Raw genomic sequence first — 18,334 nt, 5'->3', positions numbered from 1 at the left:
ATACATATATATGTGTGTATGTGTGTGTGTGTATAATAGAGAAAGAAAGAGAGAGACATAACATCACATCCATCATTTTGAAGGTGAATGGTGCTGGCTGGCTGATATTTGATTTTTAAAAGGCTAATATATCACCCTGATATACTGACATATGTGTGTCTAAGCCAATATGAAACCTCTGCTGGGGGTAGATACTGCTTCCTGAGATAGAGACCTGAGGTGGGGTGCAGAGATGGAGGGAAGGGTAGAGCCGGGAGCTGGTTAGGGGGTGAGGGCCGACGAAAGGAGGGAATGAGGGAGGGGTGCGGGTCGGAGTGGGGGGGCTCAGAAAGAGGGACGGATTCAGTTCCCACACTTCTAATTACTGTGTCACTGGAGACTGAAAGGGGACTGCCCCTGGCCCTAGGGAATTTGCCGGGGCCAGTCGCAGAGAAAGAGCGAGGGAGCAAGGGGGGGGGTGGGGGCCGCAGAGGAGAGCAGGAGGGAAGGGAAGGGAAGGAGGGGTGGAATTAAAGAGGGTCTATGACACAGGAACTCTCCATCGTTCTTTCTTTTGGTTTTACCTCATTGCATTCACACCAGAGGTGAACCCCTTCACCGCAAGTCCCCTCCCTCCTCTGCCCGAACACCCCCACCTCTCACCTCCGACCCACATCTCCTTAACCCTCCCTTACCCTCCTCCACCTCCATCTTCTCTTTCCCTTGAGCCTTTGTTCACCATCTTGTACTGCTTCCTTTTTACACCCCTCCACCCATTTTTTTTGTCTCTCTCTCTCTCACCTCTACCTCTCTGCTTTTCTGTTGTTGTCTTCCACTCCTGTGTCTCTTGTTGACATGGACGCTCCCAGAGACACTTGCAAGTGCATCAGCACACACACACACAGACACGCACTGATTTCTTATCCTGCATCATTATTGCCACTTAACCCTGAGCCCTCGCCCTCTTTTATTTGCCTTTATCTCGCCCTCCTCTGCCTGTCCGCTGTGGGCTCTGTGTGTGCATGTGTGTGTGTGTATGTGTGTGTGAACTGATAATGTATGTGATTACCCTGAGAGAAACATGCATGCTCATTCACATTTGTGTGTTTCTCTCAGGGTAACCGCACATATTATCAGTACTCCAGTGCAGCAGTAGTCTATGTCTGATAACAGTCAGTGGTCATCATGAGGCTGCTGTCTAGCTCAGTGAATCTTGTGCTCCATTGTATCCGGGACTAGTTGGCCACTTGTTGTCCCGATGAAAACACAACCAGCAGGCATCTTAGCACCCTTTACTATCCTTTGTTTCAAGATAAGACAGCTTGGAGTGCACATGCGTTGTGTTTTTGACCAAATTCACCGGTCAGCTGAGGCAGTGAGCACGTTTACATGCACACCTTATTCCTGTATTAACCGGAATATTCACAATATTCCGGTTGCGCACGTGTCATGTAAACACGCACCGAACCCGATTAAGGTCATATTCCGGTTGGAGAGAATTCCGAATAAGCCCCCTGGAATATTCCTGTTCCAACCGGAATATTGGGGCATGTAAACACCTTAGTCGGAAAACTCATCGAACCGGAATATTCAGTCACGACTGTGCATGCTCGACTCGCAAGGAATTCTGTGGCGTCTTTGTTGCTATGGTTACCTGCAAGCGGGGAAAACGGCATGGCGAACAGTATGGCGAACAGCTGCAAGAGCCAGGAGACTGCAGTCCACCTTCAGCTAATGAAAGACTTAAATATCATGGAGGATATCGATGGGAGAAAACATAGAACTAGCGACAGAAGAAGAAGAAAAAGAAGAAGAAGACGAGCAAGAAGACTTCTTCGTCTGTTTTTCTGGCAGACCAGATGCCTATACGCGTACTGCTGCCCCCCGCGGCTGAGTGTCGCATTACGTAAGAGAGTGGAATACGCCGAAACACGGGGGCATGCCAAGTAACATGTAAACGGAATATTCCAGTTGCCGCGGCGCAGTTACCTTAGCCGGAATATTGAGCCGAACCGGAATATGGTGTGCATGTAAACGTACTCACTGATCAAAAATAATACCACTTTTACACTGGCCTAAAATCCCACTTTCATCACAGTGTCAGCAGATTATCCCAACATTTTAGTCACAGGCTTCAAACCCTGCAACAATCCCGGGTAGTCGTTAGCTTTGGCTCTGATCAGCAGAGGTGTAAATGGGTCTGCCGATAATTTTGACCTATTAGTTTTTTTGTTTTGTTTTGTTTTGTTTTTTTTCAGCTAGGCACTCCGAGTAACTTCAATCTGTGTAATATGATAAATTACCAGCAATTCATCTTCTTTTGGGCCGGACTGATTTATGCTCATGGTGTAGCTGTAATGAGAGTTGGCCGGGGTGGAGCGTCAGAGAAAACACGGTTTCGGTTGGGTTGGAAGATTACGATACCAGTTAGCCCAAAGGAAAAGATGGAGATGAAATATCCGTTCTTGGACTTCTGCTAATGTAAATAATGTAAAACGTGAAACCCGCTTGCTCGAATGTGGTGTAATTGTCATGGGTCTGGGTGAGAGCGAGTAGTGAGAGTGTTGGACATTTGACAGTAGTGTTCCTGTGGTGATTTAGGATTTGAACTCGGTGCCTTGCACGAAAAAACAAGCTAAATAAGTGCCAAGTGAACCAGTACAGATGACCAATAATGTATGATCATCCTCTCTCAAACTGTAGGTTGGAACATAAACTGGTTTGTGCAATTGTGTGGTTAAGTTTTGGTCACATAGGAGTAGTAGAAAAATTTTAATGAGCTGGAGACCCAGAGAAAACACTACTTTTGTTTAAGAACTGCTTGCATGGGCTGTGCTGAATTAATAAAACCCATTAGTTACAAATAAAAATTAATACTCGTATAAATATATGAACAAGCATGCAGCCCCTGCCCATGTAAGTCATGCCTGGATTATTGCCAAATAGTCCGATGCTGGGAGAGGACCTGATGTCGCTGCGGGCGATGTCAGAATGGGTCTAGTGTCAGAAAAAGTTCTGATGCCGGAAAAGTTCTGATGTCAGGAAAAGGTTCTGATGTCAGGAAAAGGTTCTGATGTCGGGAAAAGGTTCTGATGTCAGGAAAAGGTTCTGATGTCGGGAAAAGGTTCTGATGTCAGGAAAAGTTCTGATGAAAAATTCTGATGTCAGGAAAAGGTTCTGATGTCGGGAAAAGGTTCTGATGTCGGGAAAAGTTCTGATGTCAGGAAAAGTCTGACGTCGGGAAAAGGTTCTGATGTCAAATGTCAGAGATTCCAGGGCTGAGGACTGAGTCCGGACTGAAATCTCCAATAGGAGAGGTTTCAGAGTCTAAGGAATCAAGAGGTTGGGCTGTCGGCATCCCTGCAGGGGGTGATCGGAAGTCCGTATAGCTCAGGCAATGTACTGAGCCTGTTGATATTTTATGTTACTGTATTTTATTTTCGCTATCATTCCCAATTCTATTTCCCTTTTTATTTTATGTTACTATATTTTATTTTCGCTATCATTCCCAATTCTATTTCCCTTTTTATTGACTGTTTTTATTGTTTTAAATTGTGTTTTGCTGCTTTTAATGTCTCTGTAAAGCACTTTTGAATCTTGTGTTGAATTGTGCTCTACAAATAAATTTGCCTTGCCTTGCCTTGTAGTGCATAGCTCAACCCGCAGGTTTTTTGTGGGAGAGTCGCTTCCTCTCCCCTCTTTACCAGTTCTTCAGACTAGACCAGAACAGCAGCAGTAGCAGCAGCAGCAGCAGCAGCAACAGCCACCACCACTGTCAATATTTACAGTCCTGGATGAATCACTCTGCATTACAATAACATTCCCTGCGTGCCTGCCTGACTGTGCGAATCTGGGAGAGATGAGAAAAGGGGAAATGAGAAGTGAGAGAATGGGTAGGGATGGGGGAGGGAGGTGGGGGGTGGGGGGGTTGAAGGGTGAAATATGCGCCAGCAGCAATAAACGTTAGGTAAAAGAATCTGTTAGTGCCTCTCCCATGACGGGGCTGTCAGTGTGTGTGTATGTGCTTGTGTATAGTTGTGTGAGTTGCACTCAGGTAGACTGGATGGAATGTCAATTTGGTGTGTGGGTGTAGTGACAGTTTGAGTCTGTCTGTGCATGTCAGAGAAAGTTGCAGAGTGCCGAAGTGACATTTGGAGCATCAGGTCTGCTTCCAAAACAAGACAAATGTTAAATGCCACTTGCCTAGAAGATCCTCTACATTTGAGAGACCCAGGTGTCTCCGCTGGACATCTGACAGTTGCATGATCCAGCCATTTGCCCCTCCAACAATTGGTGGGGCTCCCTGGGTTTTCCGCAACCTTCAAGTTACACGAAAAGGAGTTTTCTCTTGTCACATTTGTCAGCCATCCAGAAGACTATGTTCTCTCGCTGCTGCAAACTGCATGTCAGTATACCCCTGCCAACCCCCAGTCCCTCACTTAACTTTTGATCCACTTGATGAGTTTGCCTTTCCAACAGAAAGAGTGAAACATATTTGAGCTACAGCCCTCTTGTAGTGATAGCGGTCAAATTGCTGTTATAATTTCATATTAATGTACCAATGAGAGAATCCTGTATCTGTATCTGTATGTATAGGATCCTTAAGGCACCACACCAATGATTTTAAATGTTTGGCCCATTAACCACAATTTACCCACACTTTACATTGCAATAAACCATTTTGCAAGTCATTTGGGAGTACTAAAGATTTCACAACATATTTTCAAAATTGAATTTTTGTAAATATTAGGCTAAACATGCAAAATCACCAATATGGTTCTTTCAGTACCATTTTTACATCTAGGACTAAGGCGCGCGGTGTGAATGGACTAAAATCCCAGATTAGCACATTCACACTTCACTCACATCCCGGATGTTTGTGGGATGATAAGTCGGAGTAAAAACAGTACAAGTTTGCAACTTTGCAAGTGATAGTAGCGTTTGTCAGCTGCTAGTGGACCAGTCGCTGGAGGAGATCAACACCGCAACTTGCAGTGGCGATTAACACAGCGCTGAAACTGGAATGAATAAAGTGAATACAGTTAAAAAATACGGAGGGCGAGGAGGTAAGTGCTGCATGTTGCTTTCATGTGCTGCCCATGGCGTTAATCTTGCATTTTATGAGGTTTAGTTTAGTTATTTTCATTTTAACTCAGAATATAAAGCAACCCATCAATGGAGTCTGGCTTGAGGTTTAATCCAGCTCTTTATGTTTTTGAGATGAGCTGTTTTTATCCCTCTTCAAAACCCATTACCCAGTGAGCAGCATTGTCAACGGACCTTTTCAGCACGTTGTTTTCCCGAGCTGTTTGGCTTAGGCAGGCCCCAGCTATCTGGCATCTGAAGAGAGAAAAAAGAGAGGACTTCGAGAAGGAGAGAAAGAACGAGGTTAGAGGTGAGGGACTATGAGAGAGAAAGAGAGAGAGATTGAAGGGGGAGGGAACAACATTGGAAAGGGTAAAGAGAGTTAGAAGCAAGGCATAGGTTCAGTTGGAAAGAGGGAGAGATAGAGGTTGGGGTTGAAGGTTGAGTGGCTAAAATGCAGAATGAGGTGACTGTGCCAAGCTGAGGGAAAGCCTTAGTACTATTTGTGCAACTGCTAGACCGTTATCTGCTAGACTCCAGACTATTATCTTCTTTCTTACCCCTTTTACTGAGCTCCACTAAGGAGGAACTAAGGGAGCGAGGGAGGGAGGGAAGAAAATTGAGAAACGATGAGGCCATTTGAAGGGTAAGAGAAATGGTTGAACGTAGAAAGCAAATGGTTAACAAGGAAAAGAGGTTGAAAGAAGGAGGGTGAGCAGAGGCTGGAGAGAATGCAGGAGAAAGAGAGGTCGAGGAGGCGACATAGAGACAGAAAGCTTCAATACGTACTCTGAGGAGCAACAAATAGATATGAGTTCTTGGTTGTTCCCTATCTCGTTTAGCTCCTGTTGGTATGTTAATGTAATAAATTCCTGTTAACTCCACTTTCCACTTAATGGATTTACTTACTTACATAGAAACTTTTTTTCTCAAGAATTGATTTATCTTGCTACACGCTTTTCATTGGCAGACAAAGTACCTAATTAAAGGTGAAACTGTTCAAGACTTGTATCAAATAAACATAAATCTTAAATGTCCCCGTGGGGTAGTTTTCTTTGCAGCCGGTACTTCAACAGAAAAAATGCACATAGCCACAGCATCAGCTAAAGAGGACAAACCCGTAGCAAGCCTTGATCCCACTGGCCAAGATGGATAAGTATAGCGTCTTATCGACATTCGTTGAAAAATTCATTTGCTGCCTGGACAAAAGATTTCCTGTACCCTCTGATCTCGCTCTTGGGAAAGCTGAACCAGATGGGAGCTGCTAGATCTCACCAGAGAGAGGGAGTGATGGGAAGCCAAAGAGATAACCTGTGTCTTTCAAGTGACTCTTGCTTGATGTGCATGAGAAAGACCTTGCTGAAGGACCCGTGATGTTTTAGCACAACTTTACTTTACTTCAGATTTGGCCATCTTGTTTTAGGCTAAGATTTATAAGCCAACAGATTGTAGAAAACTTTCAAAACCGATTGATTTAGGGGCGTCATGTAGGAAGTATTTCTGTTACTGGAGTTATGCACCTTTTTGTGATACCACTCCCTTTTGGCCAGTTGGTGTGAAAGCTTGATCAGCTCTTGCTTGCCCCATGACCAAGAACAAAGTTATGCCATGTTATCTGAATCCATTTGGAAGCTATGCACCTTTTGATCATAGGCCAATGCTCATTGGCCACGCCCCATTTTGACCAATCAGCATGAAAGATTTATCAGCCGATTCTTGGCCCATGACTAACCTTTCCACAAAGTTTTGTGCAAATCCATTCATTCCTCTTTGACAGATCCTGCCAACAGACAAACTAACAGACTAAATGGGGCGACAACATAACCGCTGTTCAACTCTGTTGGCAGTGGTAATAAAAAAAAAAAAAGAGGAAAACATTACTAATTTTTTAACATGTCAAAACTTCTCCATTTCCTTAAAACCCTTGTAGCAATATAGGCCAACAAAGGCAGTTTCTTTGGTTACATACACTACACTGTGGTTGTATAACAACATTCTGGTGAAAAAAAAAAAAAACAAGTGAAGGCCTATGATAATTCATGAGTCATAAATCTTTGAAATAAGTTTAGAGAAGTACTCTGACAGGCTTAATTTTTTATACTGAAGTGTTTTAGCTTTTGTAGTATCCTAGGACACTTGATACATTTTGGAAGAGGTACTCTACATTGCAAATCCCATGCTGTTCAGCATTTCTCAGTGTATCATCAGACAAATATTTTAACTGTTCATGTTGTCAAAATTTGACTGATGCCCTTGTGAAACTCTCCCACTTGTTGTCCCATAAGGATATTCTATCTACTGGCCAGAGAAGATGTTATTGAATGCTGTGTTAATAACTGCTGTGATTGGTTGACAGTGTGCGTAGTTAACAAGCTGACCTTTAGTTTTTTAAACCATCGCCAGCTAGAAGTGTGTGTTTTCTTGTTTTGTTCTTACTAAAAAGTTTACTTCAGCAGGGACTGTACTGTAAATGTTAAGCGCTTTCTTTTCAGACATTAAAGCCAACTTAATATGATGGATTGACAAGGACATGCATTCCCGGTCTACTGAGAATTGGCAAGGAACAGTAACATTATTCATGTAGCTTGCATACATATTAGTGCGCCTGTACACCCACATACGCAGTCAAAACCTTAACACTGAGCTTTGTTCTATTCCACAGTCTAAAAAAACACAGCTATATGGTTGACATCCATGGGAAAATTAGGAAGGAAATAATATGACTTCCATGCTTTGTGTGTCATTCAGGTGAAATGAGTGGGTGTGCGGTGACTCAGTCAAGGGTGTGTGTGTGTGTGTGTGTGCGCGTGTATGATTGCATGTGAGTATGTGCATCTGTGCATGCCGGTGTGTGTGTGCATGTGTGTATAAAGTGAGTCAGAAGAAGGTGTGTGTGATGTCAAGCCCAGACAGGCTTTGCTGTGGTCCAAGTTCAGGTTGCTGTCAGGTGGTAATGGTTAGTTAACAGAGCTGGTAATTACCTCAGACTGAATGGGGCTGAGACACTGGCCAGATACCCTCAGGATACTGTGGGAAAGAAGAGAGAGTATGCAGTCTCAACCAGTGTTTGACTCGTGTTCTCACTGCAGCACAAAAGTTGCCCCACAGGTATATTCATATAGCATATGTACGCTCCAAAAGGAGGCATCAACAATCAAAAATTAAAAGAGGTGTCAAAATGATTGATAGCACATAATTGAAACAAATTACATTACCATTACGTTTTATAATAACCTGAAAATGCAAATGCGTTTACAGACTGAATCCACTATTTTGAATGATCAGCATTAGATAATGACTTTTTTTACTTAAAAACTACAAAATGATTACATCACTATGTTACTCCCAGTGAACCCGTCTCACTATCACTTTGTTTAACTTGGGCTCATGCTTCATGTGTGGTTAAATGTGCGGCGCCACAGATGTGCAGTCTGTGTAACGTTGTGTTTCTCATGATGACCAAAATATCTGAAAAATCCAGTAGTTAAGTGTCGCTGTAGGAAAATTCAGGTCTCTGCATCCCACAACAAGAACAGGAACCCCCCTGGATTTGGCCAGTAGTTCCAGTTCCTCTGTGTTCCTTCCAGTCCTGAATGGATTTGCTGCAGTACCATCCCTGTTATTTCAAATGTAAGGTGATTCATGACATCGCACACAACTCCAGTGTGCCCGGTCATTTTTGCCACAGTTGCATTGCTTTGGCCACATTTGCAGCATTTTGATGGCACACAACTGGCCGTGTGTATTTCCACTTAAAGCTTGAACCCGCCGTAGTGGTCATGACTTTTCTTACAGACCACCACCTATTTGTATTTGTCATTTTCAAATTCCTGTTTCTGCTGAAACAGGAATTGACAGAGAGTGGAATGTGGTAATTTTTCTGCAGGTTGCGTTCTGTTAGTGAAAACGTGGTGTGACTGCCGCAGTTGGCAAGCATTCACATCACCTTACTTCACCTCAGGACTGTGTGCAAAAGCAGAGACAAAGGGTGAACCTCCTAGCTCTCTTCTATGGTATCATTAGAAGCCGACTTTTACAAACTATTTTAATTTGACCCGTATCATTTCACCGTGACAATACAAACGTATATATGCCCTATAAAAACAGAATGAACATGAACCAGAGATGGTGGAATATTTCAGAAACAGGTTAACAAGGTATCTGTGGTGTATATGTATCTCTATATATCTCTATATGTCGTATTTACTGATTGGTAGAGTTTTTTTTCTTAGGGGATACTTGAGCATATACTATACTTTTTGGATGTGTATAGATACTGTTCATTTTAAGGCTTCAATAGCAACATAATATATTTTTGCATGAAATTACATGAAATTTTAACATTGAAAACGATTGCATTTTCACAGGCAGCCCATGTATAGAAAATTATGGCATAGTGCAGTTCTTGTTCCTCTTGCTCCTCGCTCTTCCTCCCTGCAGTTCCCCAGTTCCCACGCTGCTCCTTACCTGACTGCACCACATTTTGAATCAAATCACTGGTGCACAATTGGCTGGTTGCTCTGACCATGTGACCTAAAGCAGGCCTGAAAGCCCCGACTTTTTGGATTGGTCTAGGATTTTCCCATGGGAGCGGCCTACGGAGCTGTTGCTGAGGCACCGTGTGTGTGTGTGTGTGTGTGTGTGTGTGTGCGTGTGAGCACGTTGGGGAAAAGTCTCCCACTCCCCTCTCTCCCTCACAACCCCCCCACCACCCTTTCCTACCTCCTCTCCACTATCCCCCTTTCTTTTTTTTTTTCCACCACCTCCCATCCTTTGAAACACAGTATCACAATTAGATAGCCTTTGTTGTCACGGCAAGGAGCATTCTTTCTCTGGCATGGCCACACGGAGTGTGAGAATGCAGGAGGTGCTCTGAGAAAGAGTGAAGGAACAAAAGACAAAGAGAGTGAGAAAAATTTGGAGAAGTAGCAAGCGTCCCACACTTTTTGAGCTCAGTGAAAATCAAGAATGCTGTATTAATGTCATCCGTTGTCATTTCTGGAGGCATTATGACCTTAGGGGCCGTCCTCAGTCTCCTCAGCAAAGAGGAGGCTCTTGCTCTGTCCGTTCTTCCTGTGTGGCTAGACACGCAGGAGCCACAGACGAGCCATCTGTGTACCTTGGCACTCGTGGTTCTCAGGCTTCTCATGAGGTGTGCTCACCTGAAAACTGCAGGACTTCAGTGCCGTTGCAGGAAAATTTAGGAAGAGAAAGGAAAATACCCGCCAGAGTCGACCTGTTCTGGAAGATTTTCTTTGTTCAAGCAGTCCTCAAAGTTCAGGTGCTGCATGACTTTGCACAGAGTTTCAAATACAGACACTCGTCTCAAACTCAAATACATAATTTGACCACATGCTTCCAATTCCATGTGAATCATGACCCAGCTTGGTTCAGTTCTGTCCACAAATCCATTTATCTGCAAATCTGTCATCGCGTGTCAGTATCTTAAGCTCCGTTTTACTGTGCATTAACAAGATTACAAAACCAAGTGAAGACAAGCACAGGGACACATAAACAGATAGTGGGGGTTATACAAAATAAGACAAAGACCAAAGATAACGACAGAAGGGGCGAATTAGTGAGTCTGTGGTATGCTAGGGGCAAAAAAACAAAAAAAAAAACAAGAGGCCCAGCAAGATCTTCAGTTCCTAGAATCTTTCTTATTTTATTTATTGCCTTATTAACATTGTTTCTCAAATTAGTTAATCAATTCTTTGATTTGTCCATTTATCTGCCTCTTTTCCACGTCTGCCCAGTCTGTTACGTAATTTTCTGTCTAAGAAAATTACGTCTTAGACGTCTGTCTAAGTTTGTAGGACATGTGAATTTAGTTCAGATTTTCAGAATTTTTTTCAGTTAAAAGTATTTCAGTGACAATGGCGTGTGTGTGTGTGTGTGTGTGTGTGTGTGTGTGTGTGTGTGTGTGTGTGTGTGTGTGTGTGCGTGCGCTTGCCTGTCCATGGCTTAGTCTTGAGAGTTCAGAACAGGTTCTGACTTGATCGACTCTGGGAAACTTTGAGCTGAGCAAATAGCTGGGTCTGTTTTTCTGGCTGAAGCCACACTCGCGGTATGTGTGAGCCATGTGTATGTGTTGTGATCATTTACATCTGTGCGGTTTATGCACACTGCCGTGTAACCTGTGCACGTGGTGAGGTGTTTTGTCTGCGTGGTAAGTTGTTCTCTGTGTGTTCGCACCTTGTCCGTTTGTGTGTAAGGCTGAATACAAAGCACAGAAAACAGAGTGTGCTGAGGGAGAGATTCTGCATTCCCACAGACAAGACAGGAGATGACACCTCTGCTATTCCCACACCTCCACTGTCTAGCTGCTCTCCTTTCTTGGCCTCAGTTACCGCAGAGGCAAGCACAGCTCTGCATATGCACTCAGAGATCATGCACACCAACGTTTGCATGAGGTGCATGATCCTGATCTGCAGTCTTTATTGCATTTTTTTATTTCTGGGTAAACATTAAATAATCAGGGATGACTGTCTTACTCTTAGTGAGGTCTGTGAGTGTGGGTTGATTTACTGCCCACCTCTAAGTGGAATGCTGTTTGCTGGGTGGAGCTCAGGTGTGTTGACAAGGCTTTTAGCACCGACGTGCTGTCAGGATGGCTTACAGACGACTCTGTGTGTGTGTGTGTGTGTGTGTGTGTGTGTGTGTGTGTGTGTGTCTCCATGCATGTTGGGGGCTGGCAAATAAGAGGTTCCTAATGTCCTAACAGGGAAGCCTTTACCATGGCAAGCAGCATGGACATGTGAACGTTGCTTAAACACTATCTTTACACACACACTCACACACTCACACACAAACACACTCTGGTCTGCACAAGTGGGGGTGAAGGGGAGGTGGTGGTGGTGGTGGTGGTGTGTGGGTGTGTGTGGGGGGTTTTGGAAACTACCTATGTCAGGGTAGTGATAAGGAACAACCAAAGTGTCTGCACAAAAACACACGAAATGCCCTTTATGATGTGGCTACAGCTTTTGCTTCGTTTTTGCATTTCCCTCTCCTCACTGCCTTTGATAAGTAGTTATGTCATTCGCTTTCTGGCAGAGATGCATATTTCACCCAAATACAAAAGGTGCAGCGTATACTAAATTTATAGCCGCTGTAATGTAATTATGATGATGTAATGATGTGGTATAACACCCCCTCCCCAAAGCAATTATTCCTTTCTAACTCTGATGTTAATCTCTTGTTTATTGTTTTTGTTTTTCCAGGCTTGTAACAATGATCAGTACATGGCGCTGCCCAGAGAGGACATGACCAGGATGCTTAGGCAGAGAGGTCAGATAAATATAAATACACACGGACACACAGACATACACACACACACACACAAAATACTGTATCGGTAGTAACAGTTTATTCTCACTGCTCAGTCTTATCAGTGTCCTGTTGTGTCTCTAGGCTTTATTAAGGACCAAGACACTGAAAACACAGAGTTTACGTCTCATCAGGAGGAAGAGGAGGATCCTGGTGACTTTCTGACCTCTAGTGTGGCCTCTGAAGCCCCCAGGTACGCCCCTAAATGTCGCTGGGCTCCCCTGTCAGTGCTGGACCTTGACACTCTCACCTTTCCTGGCGGGGCGTCCATACAGCTCCACACTGTGCCACCCGGCCTCCTGCCAAGGATATCCGTCTTCTACATCTGCACCAGCTGTGGCAAGGTGTTCTGGGAAGGCACCCATTTTGACCGTGTCCTCACACAGTTTCAAGAAGTGTTGCATATAAATGATGAGGACTCTTCTTCAGACACGGCGGCCATCAAAGGAGCTCAGCAGTGCTGAACGAGAGCTGCCACGTTTCATCAAACCCTCAAAAAGCCTGTCAGTGATTGTTTTCACATTGCCTTATGTTGCACACTAATTACAATTTGCTTGTTTCAGGGTCATTTATGTGATGAAACAATGAGGGACGCATAAAGACTATAAATGTGGGGTTTAAGTTTGAGTCCTGATGTCCTTCGTGACAACAGTTAATGGGTTACCATGTCATTTTTGTATCGCCCAGACTGATCTGATGGACACTGTGGATTTACCACCATCAGAGGTTCTCTGCTGCATCCATGGAGATTTTCTCCTGAACGCTCCTGAGACCACAATCACTGACTGAATCTTTCAGTATTTGATATGGACAGGGGTTGTGTTTAGGCTATGCCTAGCGATTTCTGTTGCCATGGCGACAGCATTGCCTTAATTGTGCTGAAAGCTATACCCACACAGAAATATACACACATTATGGTATAACATGCATACATTGAGTGTGTGTTTGTCTACCTGAATGAGTAGAATGTAAATGAATTCACCTTGTTTTCAGTTAACATGTTGAAATGTATTGCAGACTTAAACATGTACATTTTGGGGGAAATTTTCCTCTTCTCACCTTTTTGGTAAGATATAAGTCAGCGAAAACTCCTAGGTGTTAAAAAAAAAATTAACCCTCCGGTTAATTTCCAATTGTCTAACATTTTTTAATCAGTTGTGGTCAGTTTAATCCCAAAAATGTAAACCTCCAAAACATGATTTTAATAAAAAGTGTTAACCAAGTTTATGCATCAGGTATTTTATGTGTCTTCTTGACTACCTAAATAGCCCTTTAAATAAAACAGCAACAGCACAGTTTCAGGATTCTCATTCCCAAAGCAGCGGGTGCAGGACTAATGCTGGACAGGTTCATGAGATGACCTAAGCTTTACAGAGTCTGTCTATCGGGTGTAACACTAACAGTGTGGGGTTTCCAGCCCGCAGGTTCAGGAGCAGGCAGGTTCCCCAACTAACCCAACATATACTGTCAGAATCTCCATCCTTTGTTTTCTCCGTCCTGCCTTTCTAAAATTTTTTTCCTCCTCACAAATCCCACAATGGTTTGTCTCTTTAGGAGAAAATTACATTTTTCAAAGAGATACAACAAGGAAAATTCTGCAGCAATTGGTCTTTTCCTTAATTATTCAAAATCGCAGAGTGTTGGCTGATTGGATGTTGATGAAACTTAAAGAACCACACCAGTGATTTTGAACGTTTGGCCCATTTACTACAATTTAACCACATTTTACATTGCAACAAATCATTTTCCAAATCATGCAAAGATACTCAAGACTTCATAACATACACTTAAACTCCCTCGATTTCCAGATTTACATTTTTTTTTTAAACACTCACTCTATAATGTTCTTCTTCTGTGGCTAAAAAAGGCGTCACCATTTGTAAACCACACAGCTCATTATTGGTGGTGTAAAGCAAAAGTTTCCCTGGGACTATTTTGCAGCAGAGGGACTGTTTCACTCCCCCAATTTCAGGTCGTTAAAACACATATGTGACTAAATGGTACTGTGTTTTCTATGGACATGGGAAAAAATTGCAGTTTTGTAGCAGAATATGTAATCGGGGTCATGAAGGCAAGTAATAACTGGAGAATCCTGCCTGAAAATGTCCCTCTTTTTTTAGCATTAAGACCGATTTGTATTTTCATGTTTAATTACATACGTTTTATTCCTGGGCCCTTGCTTCATTCCTGTAGCTATAGCTATATTGCGCCCTGTGCGGTGTTTGGTTCATTTATGAGATTTATTGATGATTTATCATTTTTCTTCTAATGTCGTCAAATACTGATAATGATAATGTCCCTTTTCTTGGTTAAGGTTAGGAAAAGGTCATGGTTAAGGTTATGAATGGGATCATGGTCATGGTTAACTTTAGGAATCTTCATATAAAGTTCACTAACATCGATGGTAAAGGTTAGGTAGCCATCTAGAGCAAACTAGAAGTGAACACTTAACTTGCTTGAATCAGGACTGAGTCTTGGTTATCTGGAGTGAAGGTCAATGTGATTGAGTCTCATCCACCCCAACCTCCTCCTTCCATGACTGGCCTGGTTGGTCTTTATACTACATCACAGTACGTCTGGCTCCAGGGTCCCATTTGACTGATTAAGACAGACTGATGTTAGAAAAAGGTGATAACTGCCTTCTGACCCACTCAAAGGTAGGAATGATTATGACTGATAATGTTCATCCAACAGTGTGATAACTGTGTAATCGGGTGTCCTTTAAGAGAATGATGCATCTCATTGCCATTTCAAGGTACTCACGCTGCATCACATCCTTTAATTGTCATAAGTCAAGCACTGAATCTTCGAAGCCAGTGAATGGCGCCGACCCTTCCTCTTTCCGTTCTACATACAGTTGAGAAAACTGAAGTTATAGCCTATATTTTCTACCCACTGGCCCAGTACTCTGCATCTTTACTATGCGATGACATCGTGTTTACTGTTTCCCTTGTATGGGTCCATCTCAGTCCTCCCTCACTGTCAGCACTTGAGATCTTAAAAAGAGGGAAAGGCAACTGCAACTTATGTCAGTGTAAGTTTCAAAGCATCGCGTGTGTAAATGACAGGTTTGGGATCCGTTCATGTAAATCACCAGCTGAAATCACACAACACACTCAGCTCAACGATTGTGTAACCATAAGGCATGGAAATATGTAGGCTTAAAGCTTTTGTTGTGGTGAGTAATGTTACACCACCCATAATACAGCTATTTGCCAAGATTTTGGAGGCATTGTTATTTGTGTAGAATAATGTTACAAAAGTTAAAGTTGATGGCTGTGACTACGAACTTCATTATCCATTTCTCCAGTGTGGGAAATCTAAGGTCCGCTATCCAAAATGAAGTTTTTTTTGGATGAAGGAGACAAATGAGGATTACTGTCTGCAACAGACATGACTTAAAAAAATATCAGCAATTTTCTGCAACTTGTGTGTGATATTATTATTCTGATTATGATTATGATGGTGATTATTGTTATTAATATTATTATTACTACAACTATTACTGTTGTTGTTATTTATTTTCTGGCTTTTGCTGATTCTAAAACAGTTGGACTTTTAAAGTCTGACAAGGAGAAATTCCTACTCTAAATTCAATATAACTCTGTGTTTTAATTTCAGTTCACTTTTGTTTTTTCAGGAAATAATTGTAAATTTTAATGTAGGTTAAAACTTCAGTTAAATTATGTAAACTGCTAAGTTGTACGACACTACAAATTTCACAACAAAATTGGAAATATCACAGGCCAATAATAGTGATAAAGCAGAGGAAATACACTGATCATTCTTTTTTTAGTCAGGGAAATAAAAATACTTTATGAATCGTCTCTCCTTGGACAGTCGGAAAATGTAATCATAAAACAGCTGAATTACAAGCACTGCAAAACGGAGCGTGCCTGCTATATTTTCACTTAAGGCCCATTAAAGTCATAGAGCGAAAGAGAGGCTTCCTCTTGACTTTGGCATCTGACTTGACCCTGGGAAAAATAAGATCCCTTCATCCGCACAATGTAGGTCATACCAGTTCTCAAGCCGGGATTAAACTATGGGCATGTTTTTTTTTTTTTTATTTTTATTATTATTTTTTTTAAACATACTTTTAATAATTATAGTCGCTTCTAATCTGTAATGACCCATTTCGTCTTTAATGCACTCCAAATACATCATGGACTAGAAAATACTGGCACACTGCCGAGCGCTTTTTTTTTTTTTTTTTTTAAGGTAGACCATTTAACTGTTAAAACATGAAGTTTCTCTGGAGTATTTTTCTTGCTATGAATGAAGTCGACACTCTAGCCTCTAAATAAGTCCCTCTGCTTGTCTGCCTTGTCCCGTCCTTGTCCGGGTGGTCGCAGCCCCTGCCTCTGCAGAGCGCCGAGCTTTCTGCTGCACCATGTTATTTGATCCTTGCTCTTTCTTTGCTGGGAAGAAAAGCTCGCCTCTTTCCCACGCTCTGAGGACACGTGGTGCCCGTAATGAATTGGATTCAGAAGGCCCTCCCTTATATTGAAACGTCACCCCCCCTCCCTCCTCCTCCTCCTCCTCCTGCTCACACACACACACGCACACACACACATACGCAGTGCAGTGCGGTTTAACGTGCTCTTTTGGCACGGACATATAAAGAACTTTGGCAAAGCGTAAAGACAGAAGATCAGAAGTTCGTACAAGACCCAATACATTTAGTACCTGAACAGCTGAGGATCTGGGCTCCACCACCTCACACTTACTCTCTCTCTCTCTCTCTCTCTCTCTCTCTCTCTCTCTCTCTCTCTCTCTCTCTCGGTCCGCGACGCACACACGCGCGCGCATCCCGGGAGGCTCCTCCCGTCTTGTCTGGCCCCAGAAGCCCCGGGCTTCGGCGCCAAAACTCGGCCCACGGGCAACGAGCAGACTGGCCCTCCGTTTACAGAGCAGCCACACAACACGGCACGCATGGCTCTGGGCTCTTTCTCTGTCGCTGCAGAAAAAAAAGTACTGTTTATCAACACACAGCAGTAAAACAGATACGACTGCATAAATAGAGCCAATATAGACTTCTATTATCTTTGTGCGTGTGACTAGTTTCCATTCAGTAGTTTGGAGGGAAATCAGTGGCCTGGGCACAGCCTCTGCACAGGAAAACCACAGGCCAATTTTACGGAACCTATCTATTCTGTCCTAACGGTGATTAAACGACCGGTTGTCCAGAATAAAGAAAGATATTACTAATGTGCGCTTTTACGCACAGCGCTGGGCTACACTGGAATGCCTAAAATGGCCATCACACATGCAGAATATGTTATATTTTTGACTGTCAATAAAAGCAGTATATTGGGATCAACAGTTTCTGTCTTTATATGGGAAATGTGACAATCGTAGGAGTTGATGACTAATATATGCCTTTCCGAGAGCACCGCAGAGACTATTGATAAAACAATAGATAAATACATAAAGACAAAATATCTCAACTGTTTCCACCTATGGTGTAACGTTACCTTCACACCAGTCTCAGTAGTTGCAGCTATCTGATTTCGGCTGCTTCCCAGACACACATTACCAAGAAAGAGTCAGGAGCGAAGGGGGCAGTGAGAGGGGAGCAAATGCCACAGAGTTTGGGGGAGAAACCCGTCCAATCGGAGAAGGTTTGGCTCCTGCGGTCTGTGAAAATGTTTTCCAAGTGTCCAGGCGCACTGAAGCCAAAGCTCTGATAGCGGACAGATGTTCCTGCTTTTCTAGAAGATGTTCAGCGCCGTTCTGGGAACCCCATTTGCGAACAATAACTATAGTGAATTTGGAGTGAGGATACTGTGCAAAAATGACAACAAACCATGACCGTGACAGCAGTGTTATAGTGATTCCATTATAGATTAGAAACAACAACAAAGTACGACAAGGTAACAATATCATCAGTATGAGCACTAAAGTATGATACTGGGACTTTGGCCAGAATGTGTGTGTGTGT

The 18,334-nt window shown here is 42.9% G+C and overlaps 1 protein-coding gene across 4 annotated transcripts in view; it reads left to right on the top strand.

The window, feature by feature from the left end:
* Window positions 1-13,500, top strand: part of exd3 (exonuclease 3'-5' domain containing 3) — a 51,481-nt gene extending 37,981 nt beyond the window's left edge. For all 4 annotated transcript variants that reach the window (XM_030065905.1, XM_030065908.1, XM_030065907.1 and 1 more), the window contains exons 20-21: window positions 12,285-12,351; window positions 12,475-13,500. In XM_030065905.1, coding sequence (XP_029921765.1) covers window positions 12,285-12,351; window positions 12,475-12,854 — 447 coding nt within the window. In that variant the 3' untranslated portion in view covers window positions 12,855-13,500. The remainder of the gene's footprint in view (window positions 1-12,284; window positions 12,352-12,474) is intronic.
* The last annotated feature ends 4,834 nt before the right edge of the window (window positions 13,501-18,334 follow it).

Source organism: Myripristis murdjan, chromosome 12, assembly GCF_902150065.1.
Source record: "Myripristis murdjan chromosome 12, fMyrMur1.1, whole genome shotgun sequence".
Lineage (NCBI taxonomy): Eukaryota > Metazoa > Chordata > Actinopteri > Holocentriformes > Holocentridae > Myripristis > Myripristis murdjan.
The sequence above is the reverse complement of the archived record's forward strand: the minus strand, read 5'-3'. Positions and strand labels throughout refer to the sequence as shown.